This window comes from Acartia tonsa, chromosome 3 (assembly GCF_053477335.1).
Source record: "Acartia tonsa isolate MP-2025a chromosome 3, ASM5347733v1, whole genome shotgun sequence".
NCBI classification, from domain to species: Eukaryota; Metazoa; Arthropoda; class Copepoda; order Calanoida; family Acartiidae; genus Acartia; species Acartia tonsa.
Window position 1 is genome coordinate 53,923,818 of NC_137262.1, and position 15,885 is coordinate 53,939,702.

General features: G+C 34.4%; 1 protein-coding gene across 1 annotated transcript in view; it reads left to right on the forward strand.

Moving 5' to 3' along the window:
• LOC145315016 (leucine-rich repeat-containing protein 47-like) overlaps positions 1 to 15,885 on the forward strand; it is a 46,848-nt gene that overhangs the window by 21,957 nt on the left and 9,006 nt on the right. The window contains exons 2-12 of the mRNA XM_080155081.1: positions 6,634 to 6,717; positions 6,966 to 7,011; positions 7,472 to 7,567; positions 8,032 to 8,133; positions 8,918 to 8,986; positions 9,627 to 9,714; positions 11,147 to 11,201; positions 11,439 to 11,508; positions 12,290 to 12,404; positions 12,974 to 13,038; positions 15,231 to 15,347. Coding sequence (XP_080011207.1) covers positions 6,637 to 6,717; positions 6,966 to 7,011; positions 7,472 to 7,567; positions 8,032 to 8,133; positions 8,918 to 8,986; positions 9,627 to 9,714; positions 11,147 to 11,201; positions 11,439 to 11,508; positions 12,290 to 12,404; positions 12,974 to 13,038; positions 15,231 to 15,347 — 904 coding nt within the window. The 5' untranslated portion in view covers positions 6,634 to 6,636. The remainder of the gene's footprint in view (positions 1 to 6,633; positions 6,718 to 6,965; positions 7,012 to 7,471; positions 7,568 to 8,031; positions 8,134 to 8,917; positions 8,987 to 9,626; positions 9,715 to 11,146; positions 11,202 to 11,438; positions 11,509 to 12,289; positions 12,405 to 12,973; positions 13,039 to 15,230; positions 15,348 to 15,885) is intronic.

The following is a 15,885-nucleotide window of genomic DNA, read 5'->3' on the forward strand; positions in this document are numbered from 1 at the left end:
GGGGCTATGTTATATAAATTAAGGTAAGGGGCGATGGAGAGGCTATGTAGGGGCTATGTTATATAAATTAAGGTAATGGGCTTTTAAGGGGCGATTGAGAGGCTATGTAAGAGCTATGTTATATAAATTAAGGTAAGGGACTATTAAGGGGCGATGGAGAGGCTATGTAGGAGCTTTGTTATATAAATAAAGGTAAGGGGCTATTAGGGGCGATTGAGAGGCTATGTAGGGGCTTTGTTATATAAATTAAGATAAGGGGCTATTAAGGGGCGATGGAGAGGCTATGTAGGGGCTATGTTATATAAATTAAGGTAAGGAGCTATTAAGGGGCGATGGAGAGGCTATGTAGGGGCTTTTTTATATAAATTAAGGTAAGGGGCTATTAAGGGGCGATGGAGGAGCGATGGAGGAGAGATGTAGGGGCCATCAAAGTACAATGTAATATAAATTTGTGGAAGGAGCGATGAAGGGGCGATGTAGGAGCGATGGAGGAGCGATGTAGCAGCGATGTAGGGGCCATCAAGTTGCAATGTTATATAAATTTGGAGAAGGAGCGATGAAGGGGCGATGGAGGAGCGATGTAGGAGCGATGTAGGAGCGATGTAGGGGCCATCAAGTTGCAATGTAATATAAATTTGGAGAAGGAGCGATGAAGGGGCGATGGAGGAGCGATGTAGGAGCGATGAAGGAGCGATGTAGGGGCCATCAAGTTGCAATGTAATATAAATTTGGAGAAGAAGCGATGAAGGGGCGATGTAGGAGAGATGTTATATAAATTAAGGTAAGAGGCTATTAAGGGGCGATGGAGAGGCTATGTAGGGGCTATGTTATATAATTAAGGTAAGGGGCTATTAAGGGGCGATGGAGATGCTTTGTAGGGCCTATGTTATATAAATTAAGGTAAGAGGCTATTAAGGGGCGATGGAGAGGCTATGTAGGGGCTATGTTATATATATTAGGGTAAGGGGCTATTTAGGGGCGATGGAGAGGCTATGTAGGGGCTATGTTATATATATTAAGGTAAGGATTATATAAATTAAGGTAAGAGGCTATTAAGGGGCAATGGAGAGGCTATGTAGGGGCTATGCTATATAAATTAAGGTAAGGAGCTATTAAGGGGCGATGGAGAGGCTATGTAGGGCTATGTTATGTAAATTAAGGTAAGGGGCTATTAAGGGGCGATGGAGAGGCTATGTAGAGGCTATGTTATATAAATTAAGGTAAGGGGCTATTAAGGGGCGATGGAGAGGCTATGTAGGGGCTATGTTATATAAATTAAGGTAAGGAGCTATTAAGGGGCGATGGAGAGGCTATGTAGGGGCTATGTTATATAACTTAGGGTAAGGGGCTATTTAGGGGCGATGGAGAGGCTATGTAGGGACTATGTTATATATATTAAGGTAAGGATTATATAAATTAAGGTAAGAGGCTATTAAGGGGCGATTGAGAGGCTATGTAAGAGCTATGTTATATAAATTAAGGTAAGGGACTATTAAGGGGCGATGGAGAGGCTATGTAGGAGCTTTGTTATATAAATTAAGGTAAGGGGCTATTAAGGGGCGATGGAGAGGCTATGTAGAGGCTATGTTATATAAATTAAGGTAAGGGGCTATTAAGGGGCGATGGAGAGGCTATGTAGGGGCTATGTTATATAAATTAGGGTAAGGGGCTATTTAGGGGCGATGGAGAGGCTATGTAGGGGCTATGTTATATATATTAAGGTAAGGATTATATAAATTAAGGTAAGAGGCTATTAAGGGGCGATGGAGAGGCTATGTAGGGGCTATGCTATATAAATTAAGGTAAGGGGCTATTAAGGGGCGATGGAGAGGCTATGTAGGGCTATGTTATATAAATTAAGGTAAGGGGCTATTAAGGGGCGATGGAGAGGCTATGTAGAGGCTATGTTATATAAATTAAGGTAAGGGGCTATTAAGGGGCAATGGAGAGGCTATGTAGGGGCTATGTTATATCAATTAAGGTAAGGAGCTATTAAGGGGCGATGGAGAGGCTATGTAGGGGCTATGTTATATAAATTAGGGTAAGGGGCTATTTAGGGGCGATGGAGAGGCTATGTAGGGGCTATGTTATATATATTAAGGTAAGGATTATATAAATTAAGGTAAGAGGCTATTAAGGGGCGATGGAGAGGCTATGTAGGGGCTATGCTATATAAATTAAGGTAAGGGGCTATTAAGGGGCGATGGAGAGGCTATGTAGGGCTATGTTATATAAATTAAGGTAAGGGGCTATTAAGGGGCGATGGAGAGGCTATGTAGAGGCTATGTTATATAAATTAAGGTAAGGGGCTATTAAGGGGCGATGGAGAGGCTATGTAGGGGCTATGTTATATAAATTAAGGTAAGGAGCTATTAAGGGGCGATGGAGAGGCTATGTAGGGGCTATGTTATATAAATTAAGGTAAGGGGCGATGGAGAGGCTATGTAGGGGCTATGTTATATAAATTAAGGTAATGGGCTTTTAAGGGGCGATTGAGAGGCTATGTAAGAGCTATGTTATATAAATTAAGGTAAGGGACTATTAAGGGGCGATGGAGAGGCTATGTAGGAGCTTTGTTATATAAATAAAGGTAAGGGGCTATTAGGGGCGATTGAGAGGCTATGTAGGGGCTTTGTTATATAAATTAAGATAAGGGGCTATTAAGGGGCGATGGAGAGGCTATGTAGGGGCTATGTTATATAAATTAAGGTAAGGAGCTATTAAGGGGCGATGGAGAGGCTATGTAGGGGCTTTTTTATATAAATTAAGGTAAGGGGCTATTAAGGGGCGATGGAGGAGCGATGGAGGAGCGATGGAGGAGAGATGTAGGGGCCATCAAAGTACAATGTAATATAAATTTGTGGAAGGAGCGATGAAGGGGCGATGTAGGAGCGATGGAGGAGCGATGTAGCAGCGATGTAGGGGCCATCAAGTTGCAATGTTATATAAATTTGGTGAAGGAGCGATGAAGGGGCGATGGAGGAGCGATGTAGGAGCGATGTAGGAGCGATGTAGGGGCCATCAAGTTGCAATGTAATATAAATTTGGAGAAGGAGCGATGAAGGGGCGATGGAGGAGCGATGTAGGAGCGATGTAGGGGCCATCAAGTTGCAATGTAATATAAATTTGTAGAAGGAGCGATGAAGGGGCGATGTAGGAGCGATGTAGGGGCCATCACAGTACAATTTAATATAAATTTGGAGAAGGAGCGATGAAGGAGCGATGTAGGAGCGATGAAGGAGCGATGTAGGGGCCATCAAGTTGCAATGTAATATAAATTTGGAGAAGAAGCGATGAAGGGGCGATGTAGGAGAGATGAAGGAGCGATGTAGGAGCGATGTAGGGTTCATCACAGTACAATGTAATATAAATTTGAAGAAGGAGCGATGAAGGGGCGATGTAGGAGCGATGGTGGGGCGATGTAGGAGCGATGGAGGGGCGATGTAGGGGCCATCAAAGTACAATGTAATATAAATTTGAAGAAGGAGCGATGAAGGGGCGATGTAGGAGCGATGGAGGGGCGATGTAGGGGCCATTAAAGTACAATGTAATATAAATTTGGAGAAGGAGCGATGGAGGAGCGATGAAGGGGCGATGTAGGAGCGATGTAGGGGCCATCAAGGGACTAAGATATATAAAATCGTGAAGGGGCCATGAAGAGGCGATATTTTATTAAATAGCCCCTTGGGATAAGAGGACATATCATCTCCTCTTTAGAAGGGGCAATAAAGGAGCGATAAAGGATCATTTAATCGCCTCTTAGGGCAAGGGGCTATCAAATCGCTCCTTTCAAGGAGTCATAACATCGCCTCTTGTTATATGGGGCTATTAAATCGCTCCTTTCAAGGAGCCAATACATCGCCCCTTGTCATAAGAGGCGATCAATTAAAATCATCGCCCCATATGGAGCGATGTCATGGAAAGGACTATACCCAAAATCTCTTTGCAAGAAGGTACTCAAATCCTATTCTATTATGTTATTATTCTATGAAACAGGACCTGGAATACAATTATAAACACAGAGAAGAAAAAATTACAAATTGTATTAATGTGCTCAGTCTTAAAATAAAAGTAAGTTTACTTTTTGACAATTATTGCTGTTTCAGTTATTAAAACTTAACTAGTTTCGACTAGGTATAAATAATAAATATTACCTATAAGTATACTATACCTACTTATTTTTGCTCATTTTCTGATTTAAAACATTACTTTTGAAAATTGTGAAGTTAAAAGTATTGATTTATGTAGGTTATATTGGGTACTAGTTAGCCTTGTATTGTTAGAGCGCCGCAGGTGTAGGCCTCGCAGGGTTAGGGTCTTCGACCCTTCGCAAGGATTAACCAAGAAAACTAGCACGAAGAATACCTAATTAACTTAATTATATTTGTAGGATATTAAAGACAAAGGTGGAAATGCCAGACCTGTTCAAGGTGCTCTCAGGTAAATTATAGCTTTGTATATTGGAATCTTATCTTGGTCATTTTGATTATTATCCTCTCCTAAGTATTCGCCCAAAGGTCTATGTAATAATGCACTTGATTTCATTGATTGGTTCAGAGATACAGTAAATTAATATCTTATGATGTTTTCCGTCCTCTTAACCACCACCATAAACTCTCAATAAATGTTATTTTGTTTTCAAAAGTGTTGCACTGAAAAAATCCTCAAAGTTTATAAATTATTTTTTAGGTTGATGAGAAATGAGATGAACGTGGAGGAGATCATAAAGGACAGGTCCCAGACTATTTTCAACACAAAGTGCAAAGAATACCTACAGTTATAGAGTAGCTGCTCTACTAATAATGAGCTTTTACAAGTGCCACGTCATCACAGTTCACTTCAACTAAATGTAGGTTTTGCTTGACAGTAGCCAATAGAAAAGGTTTGAACTTTTTCATGTTTTTAAAACTGTTAATGGTAACAACAGGGGTTTATATTTTGCATTGTTGACCCCAGTGTTTCGGAGCCGGAGCCGGGAGCAGCAACATTTTTGGTGGAGCCGGAGCCGGATTTTTCGTTAAAAACGGCTCCGGCTCCAGATAAGCTAAACATGATTTTTTAAAGTAATATTATAATTTGGCAACGGTCTATTTCCATATAATAAACTGAAAAACTATTGTTACTTAACAAATAGACACACATCCTTCTACTTTTATATAGCTTAAATCAAATAAAAGCAAAATATTTTATATTATTTATTTTATTTTATATGTGGTTGGGGGGGAAAAACATGTAAATATTAAGAGAACTGAAAACATTTTTTTCCACTTTCTCCCCTCCTTGGTGAAAAAAAAACTAAAAGAACATGTGGGAGAGTTTATATAAATAAAATATAGAGTTCTGAAAAAATTTTAAAAAAATGGAGCAGGGGAAAAAATTAATGTTGTGCAGAATATACAACCCTGCATAACTTTGGCTTTTTGATGAGATTGTACACCACACTAATATTTATGAGGCCTTAAAAGTTCTTTTATTAAAGAAAAATGCATTAAATCTAAATTTTGAACTCATTTTATCAGATACAAAATTTTTGACTACTCTCCAGAATACCAACATTTACCTCAAGTTAACTGTGCCACATTGCATATTCAAGCAGTTTTATACTATTAATATTATGTACCAAAGGTAGATTTAGGTAATTTCGGTCAATGCGAGTTCAATTTTGAATAAGTTGAATCATGCTTGATTAAAAATACATCTGAAAGTCATAGATTAATCCTATCCATTTCTTCAAAGTATTTCTTAATTTGTTGTTTCTTGTGACCGAACTTATCCTGATCTATCCTACTATTAGGAATTAAAGGTTTTTGAAATTTTTTCAAGCTAAAAACTTTATAAATTCCTAAATTTTTATATTTTTCTATATTGTTATTTTGTCATTGGTGTGATTTAAATATGACAAACAATATTGTTAATTTTTAGTTACTTTTTTAGATAATCTTTGGTGGGAAAAGGTTAAAATGTTCTTTTTGAATATTTGTTCTCTTTTCCCAATTTTTTAACATTAGTATTGTTAGATTTGTTCTCTAATTTATTTTCTCATGGCAATACTGCACTGTTCTGAAAAATTAATTTACAAAATAAATTTTATAAAAATTATAAACTGCCATCAAAATATTTATCATTAAGCAGATAATTTATAAAAATTGTTGGTTTTTCACATTATTATAATATCAAAATTGTACAAAACTCCAAACATACTTCATCTGTTGAAATTAAATTCATTACCAACTAAAAATATATGCTGATCCACACAAATGATAGGTATACCTATATCCAGGGACGTTCAAGCTTTTTATTTTAAAGGGGAGGGGGGGTAAAATGAGGGGTTTTCAGATGTTTAAGGGGGTACCTAACCTATTTAAAACAATCACATAGGTTTTTTAAATGCTTAACCCCTGCGGGGGGGTTTACTTGTATATTAATATCTTAACCTAAACTAACCTGTATAGAAATACTTAGTTAAATTAGTATTTTAACACTCCGACGTTTGGGACTCCTGCGTTTGTCCTGGAACCGGTCAACATATAGGATAACCTATGCGGATTAGGTATATCTACTTTGTTGTGATTTCAGGCTATAGTCATTTTTAGACATCATGTTCTTGTTTACCTCTTGTTCATATATTTTTTCAGAATGATAAAAATGTGGCCAGAAGTAGAAACCGCTGATAAGGAGAAAAGAAGGGAGTTGGTCCTGAAGGGAAAACAAATTCAGGTATTTGTTTTATCTAATAAGCCCCTAGAGGCCTTTAGAGGAACATAAGTTGTGGGGTGGGGGTGAATCCTAAATTTTGATTTTAAAATAAAAGTTTTTTTTGTGGTGGAATAATTTTTTCTTGTGACAATTTTTCTTGGATGGTTGGAGGTACACTCCTTTAAAATAGTTCTACACTTTCCCAAGACCTATTCATCTCTTAAAATTATAAAAAAATAATTTTTTTCATAAATTTTTTTTTTCTGTAGGAAAGAATCAAAACTTCTGGCATCGATTTGAATATCTTTAAGCTAGGTAAGATTATACACTTGTTTACTTCAGATTAAAGGCTTTTCCACGACAATTTCAGTAATTTTCATAATTAATACCTTCCAGTAGTGATATCAAGCTTTTTGATTGAATATACTAGGTTTCTTTTCAGTACAGTAAAATGAATTTTAAAATTTTTTTGTGGAAAAAAAAGTAAAAGTAGTTAGAACTTTATAATGTCAGTACTTCCCCTATACTAAGCTCTTCTGCGAAGAGTTTCATTCATTACGGTGACTTAATTGGGGACATCTGTCACACTCATCAAGGATGAGGCAATAATGAGGAGCTCCCATGAGACAGAGTTTTAGTTAAGTGGCCATATAAAAGTATCTCGTTCTTCTCCATGACTAATTAGGTCAAAATATTTAAAAACTATGCTAAACTACACCAATATAAGAATTTTAAATAATCTCTACATACATACATAATCTATTTATCTTTTTAGAATGTATGAATTTCTTGGATATCAGCGACGCTGGACTAACATCTATGCCAGATGAATTAGGAAACCTAGTAAATCTAGCCAACTTAGTATTGAGAGGTAAAACAATATTTCAAAATTATTATCTTTTGTGATGTTACAGATACAGAGCTAGTTTTCTTTTGTTGGATTTTAATACGCCGAGTAATTTTTAATACAAGTTCAAAATATGAAACGATTTTTGGATATAATCTGCAAATTCAAAATTACTGAAAAAATATAGAATAGGAATGCTTTGAACGTCCTTTTAACCTAGGCGAATTTTATATGCTGTTCAAAAATTAAAGTAAAAGAATAGAGGGGACTAACCACGGGGTGGGGACCCTGTGCCGACTTTCAATTGGGTGTTTGAATATCAGCAAATAGCGTTGGATATATAAACACAAAGTCGCAACAAAAGTGCAGAAAGTAATTTGCTAGCAGACGAAAATGGTACCATCCACTTGGGCCAGGTAGTTGTCTGGAATATACATCTCTACTTATACATTTATAGTCTATTATAAAGTAAGAATTATTGCTATTAGGTAACAGCCTAGCCTCCCTCCCAGACAGTGTATCCAACCTGGTCAAACTCAAGATGTTGGATTTATCAAAGAACAGGCTGTCTTCGCTTCCTGATATGTCAGGTACTGTTTGGATTTTAGAATAGCTGCTAATACATATTTTGACAATTACTATATAATGTACGTGGATAATGGATATTATGACAGGGGAAAAATTGTAGTCAATTTAGATTGCTAACAATGACATTACTGATTGGTAAGTTCGCTCATTCAGTAGGTAGGAGTGGAGAGGATAGGGCAAAGGGGGTATATGGGAGGCCAGCTACAAGTTTCATTTTTAGAATCTGTTGTAAGATCTAAGAAATAAGAAATCCATTATTTGTACACACAGAGCTTGTTATTAAAGTGTTTGAATTTAAGTCTACATTCAAAACAGCTACTAGGGACGTCCAAACTTTTTTTTTTATGTTGGTTTAACCCTTAACGGCTTTTGATAATGAATAATAAAATTTGAAGTCTCTAAGTCAGAAATTGCGGCCACAGGAGCCTTTTAAAGATTTCTGGAGACCTGGAGGATCAGGATCTGCAGGATCATACCTGGAACCTGAAATTGACTTGAACACCTGTATTTCATATAGAGGATATTTTAGTATTTTGGTAAGATAAAATGCTTTGTTTAAGTCCAAAAAGTATTTTTGCTCTTTACCTGGATGACCTTGCCAGGTTTGCTGGCATCCTGTGCCCGCCAGGATAGAGATATTCAAAAAAATTCCAACTTAAAAAGTCACGCAGTTTGGGCTCTTATCTTTCACACACAGAAAATGAGATAAAAAAAACCGGAGGGGGGGGGGGCGTTCAACCTTATTCCTGAAGGTTTGTACACGATAGGATTCTCTTCTTGTTTTAGGAATGGACAAGTTAGCAACGTTGAATTTGAGTTTAAACAAGTTTCAAACATTCCCTGATGTTGGTATAGGTAAATATCAAATGATTATTAAAGAATTTAAAGAGTAAACTATTTTTAGTTGCGAAGCTACTCTATAATTCAATTTGTCTGTCCATCAGTCAGTAAGTCAGTCCGTAAGGCTATGGGGAAATGTGATTTTCTCAGCGGCTATTAAAGATATAATAATACATCTTAAATTTATAGTAAATATTCCTATGACATATGCAAATCTAATCAATACATTATTTGTCCGTATGTCTGTCTGTCCTGCTTTTACATATGTTAACGTTATTCTTTTAAGGTTTCGTGATTTTCTTGTTTTTGTATATTCTCATTTTTTCTTTGTTATGAGAACTGAAAATCTGCTTTATTACTCCATTCTATGTTTTTTAAGTATAGTCCATTTCATGGCAACGCACCTTAAGGGGCGATTCTTCGTATTTTTCACAATAGCTATTCTAGCCCCTGCAGGGGGGCTCTAACCCTGCAGGGCAAATCACTTAACCCAATATAACCTAACCTAACCAAAAAAAAACTTTAAAAAGCCCTTTTAAAAATACGATGAATTGCCCCTTAAAGTGCCTTGCCACGAAAGGGACAATTTTTTGTGTTAAGCTACTTATGGCTGATGTCATCCTTGTTTTTCTTCATGATTATATTTATTTTTTAGAGAAATGTGTAAGCTTAAGCGTATTGGACTTGTGTGTGAATGACTTAACAGACATATCAAATTTGGAGTCAGTCAATCTTAATCTTTTAGGAATGTTATTCTTTATTTAAATAAGCAGGGTTGGTCAATAGAAGAAGGTTTATAACTATTTTAGGGGCACTATACAGCATGACCCTCGAAAAAGTTTTTTTAAACATCTGCAGCCCATATTTCTTAATGAATTATCAAAAAATGTATATGTCCTTGTTCTCTGTAGATTTCCACATAAGTAGATATAAAAATATTTTTTTTTTACAACAATTAACAGCTGAGATTTTTAGAGCCAAAGTTTTGAAAAAGTGGCTGAGGAAAAAGTAACTTTTCAAGAAAAATGTTTTTTTAAAGTGAAATGACGTGTTTTCCTCATAATTTCAATACTTTTTATAAAACTTATATAAAGATGTTTCCAAGAAATTTATTTCATGCTGAAAGCACTTTTTTCACTTGCTCTAAAAGGCATTTTTAGATTAGTGTAAATTGCAAAAACACCCTTACAGAAAGAAATCCTATAAAAAATAGTAGCAAATTGAAAGTTTACATAAACAGAAATCAAACACTTTTTATTTTATTAAAATAAGTTAAAAAACGAAAAAGTTACAGCTACAAACTTTTATTAAACATTTAACAATTGAAATGATTTTTATTTGTCTTTAAGTAGTTTGTATAAGTGGGTGTTAATTTATTAGGTTAAATTTGCGCTAATCCTTTACGGTCATAAGGATAAATTGGGGAGGGGTTCATTTAAGGTCATGTTAAGAAGGGGATATTATAAGGTTTATGGGTAAATGGTTATTAAAAAATACATTCAATAAAATTTTAAAAGTAATTTTTTATATGTAAAACTAACATTTTTTTAATGCAATAAAAAATGTATCATTTGTTAACTTGCTCTTCTTTCTTATTTGTTTTTTAACTGGTTGATAAAAAGTAATATACTAATAAAAAAACTAAGAAATATTTAGCAATATCCAGTTTCTCAAGCACTTTTTCCAAACTTTGGCTTTAAAAATCTCGGCTGTTAATTGATGTTAAAAAAAATATTTTGATATCCTAAAAAGTAATATACTAATAAAAAACTAAGAAATATTTAGCAATATCCAGTTTCTCAAGCACTTTTTCCAAACTTTGGCTTTAAAAATCTCGGCTGTTAATTGATGTTAAAAAAAATATTTTGATATCCTTTGATGTAGAAAATTATAGAGAACAAGTACATATGAATCTTTTAATATTTTATTGAGAAATATAGGCTGCAGATGCTTAAAAAAACTTTTTCAAGGGTCATGCTGTACATACACCCACCAAAGAGAAATCACCCCAGAAAATATACTTCCTCCCCCCCAGAATATTTTTTTACTTTTTGATAAAAAAACTTAAATTGAAAGTGGAGGGACGACTTCCTATCCCCCACCTCTTTAAATTCTCCTTAAGGCCTCTAGAGGTGTAGCCGCCAGTAATACCTTAAAGAATAATATTTATCTCCCAGCTGAATTGGATTTAAGTCGCAATGAACTTACTGAAATCAATGGTATAATCAAGGTAAAAGCTATTAAATATGTAACCTTCTCCTCACTCGTAGGATTATAAAATTTTTAAAGCTTGATTGGTTGCTAATGTCTAAACTTTTCTAAAAATAATTTACATAAGGGGTAATTTTGTTTACCATAAATGGGAATGAACATCAATTCATCACTTTAATCTCAATTTGTTTCAATGAGTAATTTATTTTAGTTAGGTATTATTGTAATTTTAAAAATCTTCTAATTTCTTATTTAGGAAAACTGGCCATCAATGAAAAAGTTGAATCTTAGTGATAATAAACTCAAACAAGTACCAATAGAATTAGGTAAGATTCAGTTTCAATTCGTTATTTTTATTAAGACTCGCTTAGGATTTTGGCTACCTACAAAGTACAATCTTAAAATTGGCATTAATATCTTTTTCTTTATATTGGATTATTGGTTGGGTTCTACTCATATTTTAATACTAAAGGGAGGAGGGCTGCCAATTTTAATAACCAGACCTAAAACACAAATTAGCTCAACCCTAAAAAGATTTCTCGCCGTATTTTTCTTTTTTCTCAACAAATTAGATAATCCTGAATCCTGTGAGACAAACTTATTTTTTTATTTTTAAACAAAACTTCCTCATATTTCCACTTGATACCTAAAATATTTCAAACATGTCACTACTCAACAACAAAAGTGGCAAGTGTCAGGGACGTATATTTCCTGATAATGTATTACCTCATTAAGCAGATAAATGTTTGACAGTTATTAAGCTCTTATTAGGCAGAATCACGACATTTTACCATTTTCAGTTTCTAATAGTAATAAGAAATGATGATTATTTCAGTAATAGTAGAGGTGAAAAAACTGTTCAAATCCTAAGCTTTTGGAATCTGACATTATTGATAATCTAAAAGTACAAGACTTTCAGTAATTAAGAAAAATTTAGGGGGGGTATGCTCAGGAATGAAATTAATTTATGTAGGCTTGCATTGCTTCTCATGGGTGTGCCTCTGGTCATCTAAAATATAGAACATGTATAATGTACATATAGTACAGCAAGGTCACATTGTACCTAATTATAGCAACTACCATCTAACTTATTCAATTCTATTTCAGCTGACATGTCAACGTTGAAAGATCTATCTCTGATCAACAATCCACTGCAGGACAACCGGCTAAAGAAAATGACGTCACAGCAGAAGACAACCAAGTCGGTCCTGGATTATATCAGGCAGGATTATGTAAATGGAATATTAGTTATACTTGCTTTGATAAAGCTGAGTTCAGAAACAAAAATATTAAATAGTGTTGTAATACAGGAGTTATAACTATTTTTTCTCGTAACTTATCTGTGTCCTGGGTAGATAATTGAGTTAAATTTTCAAATGCCACTAAAAAGTCAAACGACATCAAATAATTCTATAAATGTAAGCTTAAGTCGTTTTAAAAAAAATGAAATAAATGAATAAACTGAATAGTTGTAAACCTGTTATATAAAGTGGTAAGGTTTTTTTTTGCTGTAGCTCAAGATTTCATTGACTACTGAATTGATTGAGTTTTCTATTTTATGTACTCATCACACATAGGCCCCGAATAGTTTTATGCTATTTTATTTTAAGATTAAAGTCTTTGTATGGGTTTAGGATTTTTTGTACCCTTCAAAACCTTTCTTAAAAGAGCCCTTAGATACTAAGTGCGCAGTCGCTAGCGCGTAAATAAAGTGTTTGTTTATTAAACGTTAGGTAATAATCAACATAAAAAATACATATTTCCATTTACTTATCCCATAAAATATATCAGACAACATGGAGTAAAATCTTCAGGAAATAAAGAAGAGGGAGGGGGTGGTGGGGGCAAGAAATCTAAAGGGATGTAATTTTTACGACGTATTATGCATAAATAAGACAGAAACTCAACTCATCCGGTATTATAAAACGCTTGTTCTGAAAGCATCAACAGTTTTGTGATCTCCATAATTTATCAGTTTATACATCCAATAGACAAATAAGATAAATAAGCGTCATCCGTCATCCTAATATGTAGGGTAAAGCGGGGCGAACTCGGTCTTTTTTTCGGTTATTTGAACCTGCAAATCGTAAAAATTATTTTTTTAAAATGGGACCAAGACCAGTAGAAAGATCTCGGAAAAGTCGATCAGGTCCTAAAAGGACGTAAACCTAGGACTTTGGGAAGTTTGTCAAAATTGATCTCTAAAACGGCACCGACTTCGCCCCGCCTTGAGGCGAAGTCGGTAGGGCATTTTCAAGCTTAAAAAAATCGATGACGTATTGATTTTATTACAGCATGCCCAAAAGGTAAAAATTGCTAAATGTAATAAAGAGTATGCACAAAAAATTTTATTAAGATAGGTCAATTTTTTCTACCAAAAAAAAATAATTTTTCCGAAGTACGCGAAATTTGACTTTTTTTCGAAATTTTTTTTTGATAAAAAACATAAAAATACTACTAGAAAAAAATAACTTTTTATGACTTTAAAGGCCTGATCCTTAAAATTCAGGCAATTTTGAATAGATTTGGCCAAAAAAAAATTAGTTCTATTAGCAAAATTTCCTAAAAAAATCAAGTTGAAAAAAAGAGAAAAGTTTGGCAAAATCTGTGGTCGATTTTCCAGCTTCAAAAAACCTATGACATATTGATTTAATTACAGCATGCCCAAAGGTTAAAGTTGCTAAATGTAATAAAGAGCATTCACAAAAAAAATTATGAAGATCGGACAATTTTTTCTACAAAAAAAAATATTTTTTTTCTAAGTACGAGAAATTTGACTTTTTTTCTCGAAAATTTCACTTTTTTATATAAAATTGAAAAAGTTAGTATAAAATGTGAAAAAACCGAATTCGCCCCGCTTCACTTTTAGTCGATTTAAGAAAAAACTATACAAGCTTTTTTAAAGTTTTAAACGGAAATGGATAGCCTATTAGATTCTTAATAAGTCCCCTGAAGACGTCTAAGCTCTAGCTCTTACCAGTTTTTGTCCAACTAACCGTTTTTCCGACCGAAAAAAAAAAGCGAAAAAAAATTTTTTGTCGTCCGACTTTAAGACCCAATAAGTACCCTAAAACTTCATCTCACAAAAATTTCATTTTATACTTTTTTGTAGGCAATTTAATAAGGAACAAATTTGATTTTATGTTTTTTTCTGTCAGTCGATTAGAACATGGAGAAAAATGTCATTTAATGAAGGTGGTCAAAAAAATACCGACTTCACCTCAAAACCGAGATCGCCCCGCTTTACCCTAGGTTTTGTGTCTTACTTGAATAAAAGGTTTGTTTCATGTCTTATTATGTTTATTGTTATGTTTATTTGACTTTCTCAAGACCTTTGACAGTCAGTTGATTGTTCTTGGTTATCTAAACAAAAGATCATTACTGATAAGCAGGGATGCGGAGCCGTTTGATTTTGTTGCGGCTTCGGCTCTGAATAAAATAAAAAAAACTCCAAAAAAATTATAAGTCTATTTTTGACTTTTGAGGGTTTTAAAAGTTCATTTTTTTAGAAAAATGGACTTGAAACACTTAAAAGGGTTTCCAAATTATAAAATTTAAACATTAAGTTTAATCAAGGTATCATGGTGGCTCCGGGCTCCGGCTTTGCATCCCTCCTGGTAGTGATGTTGAGTTAAAACTGTTAAAGCAATCACTAGATTCACTATGCAAAGTTTAAAATCGTTAGGATAATCCTTATACTAAAGTAACAGGATGTTTGTCTGTCTGTGTGTCTGTCTGTACCGAAGGATCTCGCTAACCGCTGAACCGATCGGGTTCTCTTTAACAGGTTAGCTTCTCATAAGTCCCGGGAAGGTTTATACCTATATTGGGGGAGGGTACCACCACCCTCCCAAGAGAAATGACAAAAAAACGAAATTTTTTAAAATTTAGGGGAGACTTCAACGTCAAATAAGGTGGTATCGTACATAAAAAATTAACTTTAACAAACAAAAACATTTAAAGCGCCACTAGAGGCCTCTAGGGGCGTAGCCGCTAGTTTTTTAATAAAGTTTCACTTTAATAAGTCGTACAAATGTCATCGTTTCCCAAGGTAAATCAGGAAATAAATCAACTGCTGCCAACGCAGATGTGGACGATCTATGTGACAAGATGAGTGTATTTGGTGTGGCCGCTGAGTTGCCTGAGGTTATTGTTGACGTTTCAGGTGAAATTTTAGCAGTTAAGCATCTAAAAAAATGAAAATTCAGAACTTTAAATCTCATTTTTATTTAAATACGATACTCCTTGTTGAAAAGTAACAGGATATCAGTCTGTGTAGATCTTGTTAATTGTTGGGCCGTAATGGTTCTTCTTTACAGTGAAGCTTCTTAAATGTCCAAGGTTTATAACCATTTCGGAAATCACTTCTGGAAAAAAACCCTCCATCCCTAAAAAAAATATTTATTTTTAAAGCTAAAATTCAAAGTGGATTTTGATTTGTTTCCATTATTCAAAATACAATTAAAAAACAAGGATGACAACATCCATAAAAGCGAAGCTCTGAAACGATAGAACACACGGACATTAACACTTGTATAGTGTCAGAACTGAATAATCAGAATATAAATGAATAAGAGTCAAAGCAAAATTGTGAGTAAATTTGTTGAAAAACTTCTTGATACAGGATAATGTTTATGGACATACTTACATTTTTAGGACTTGATTATAGAGTTGCTTTGCTTATAATATTGTACTTTGTTGTC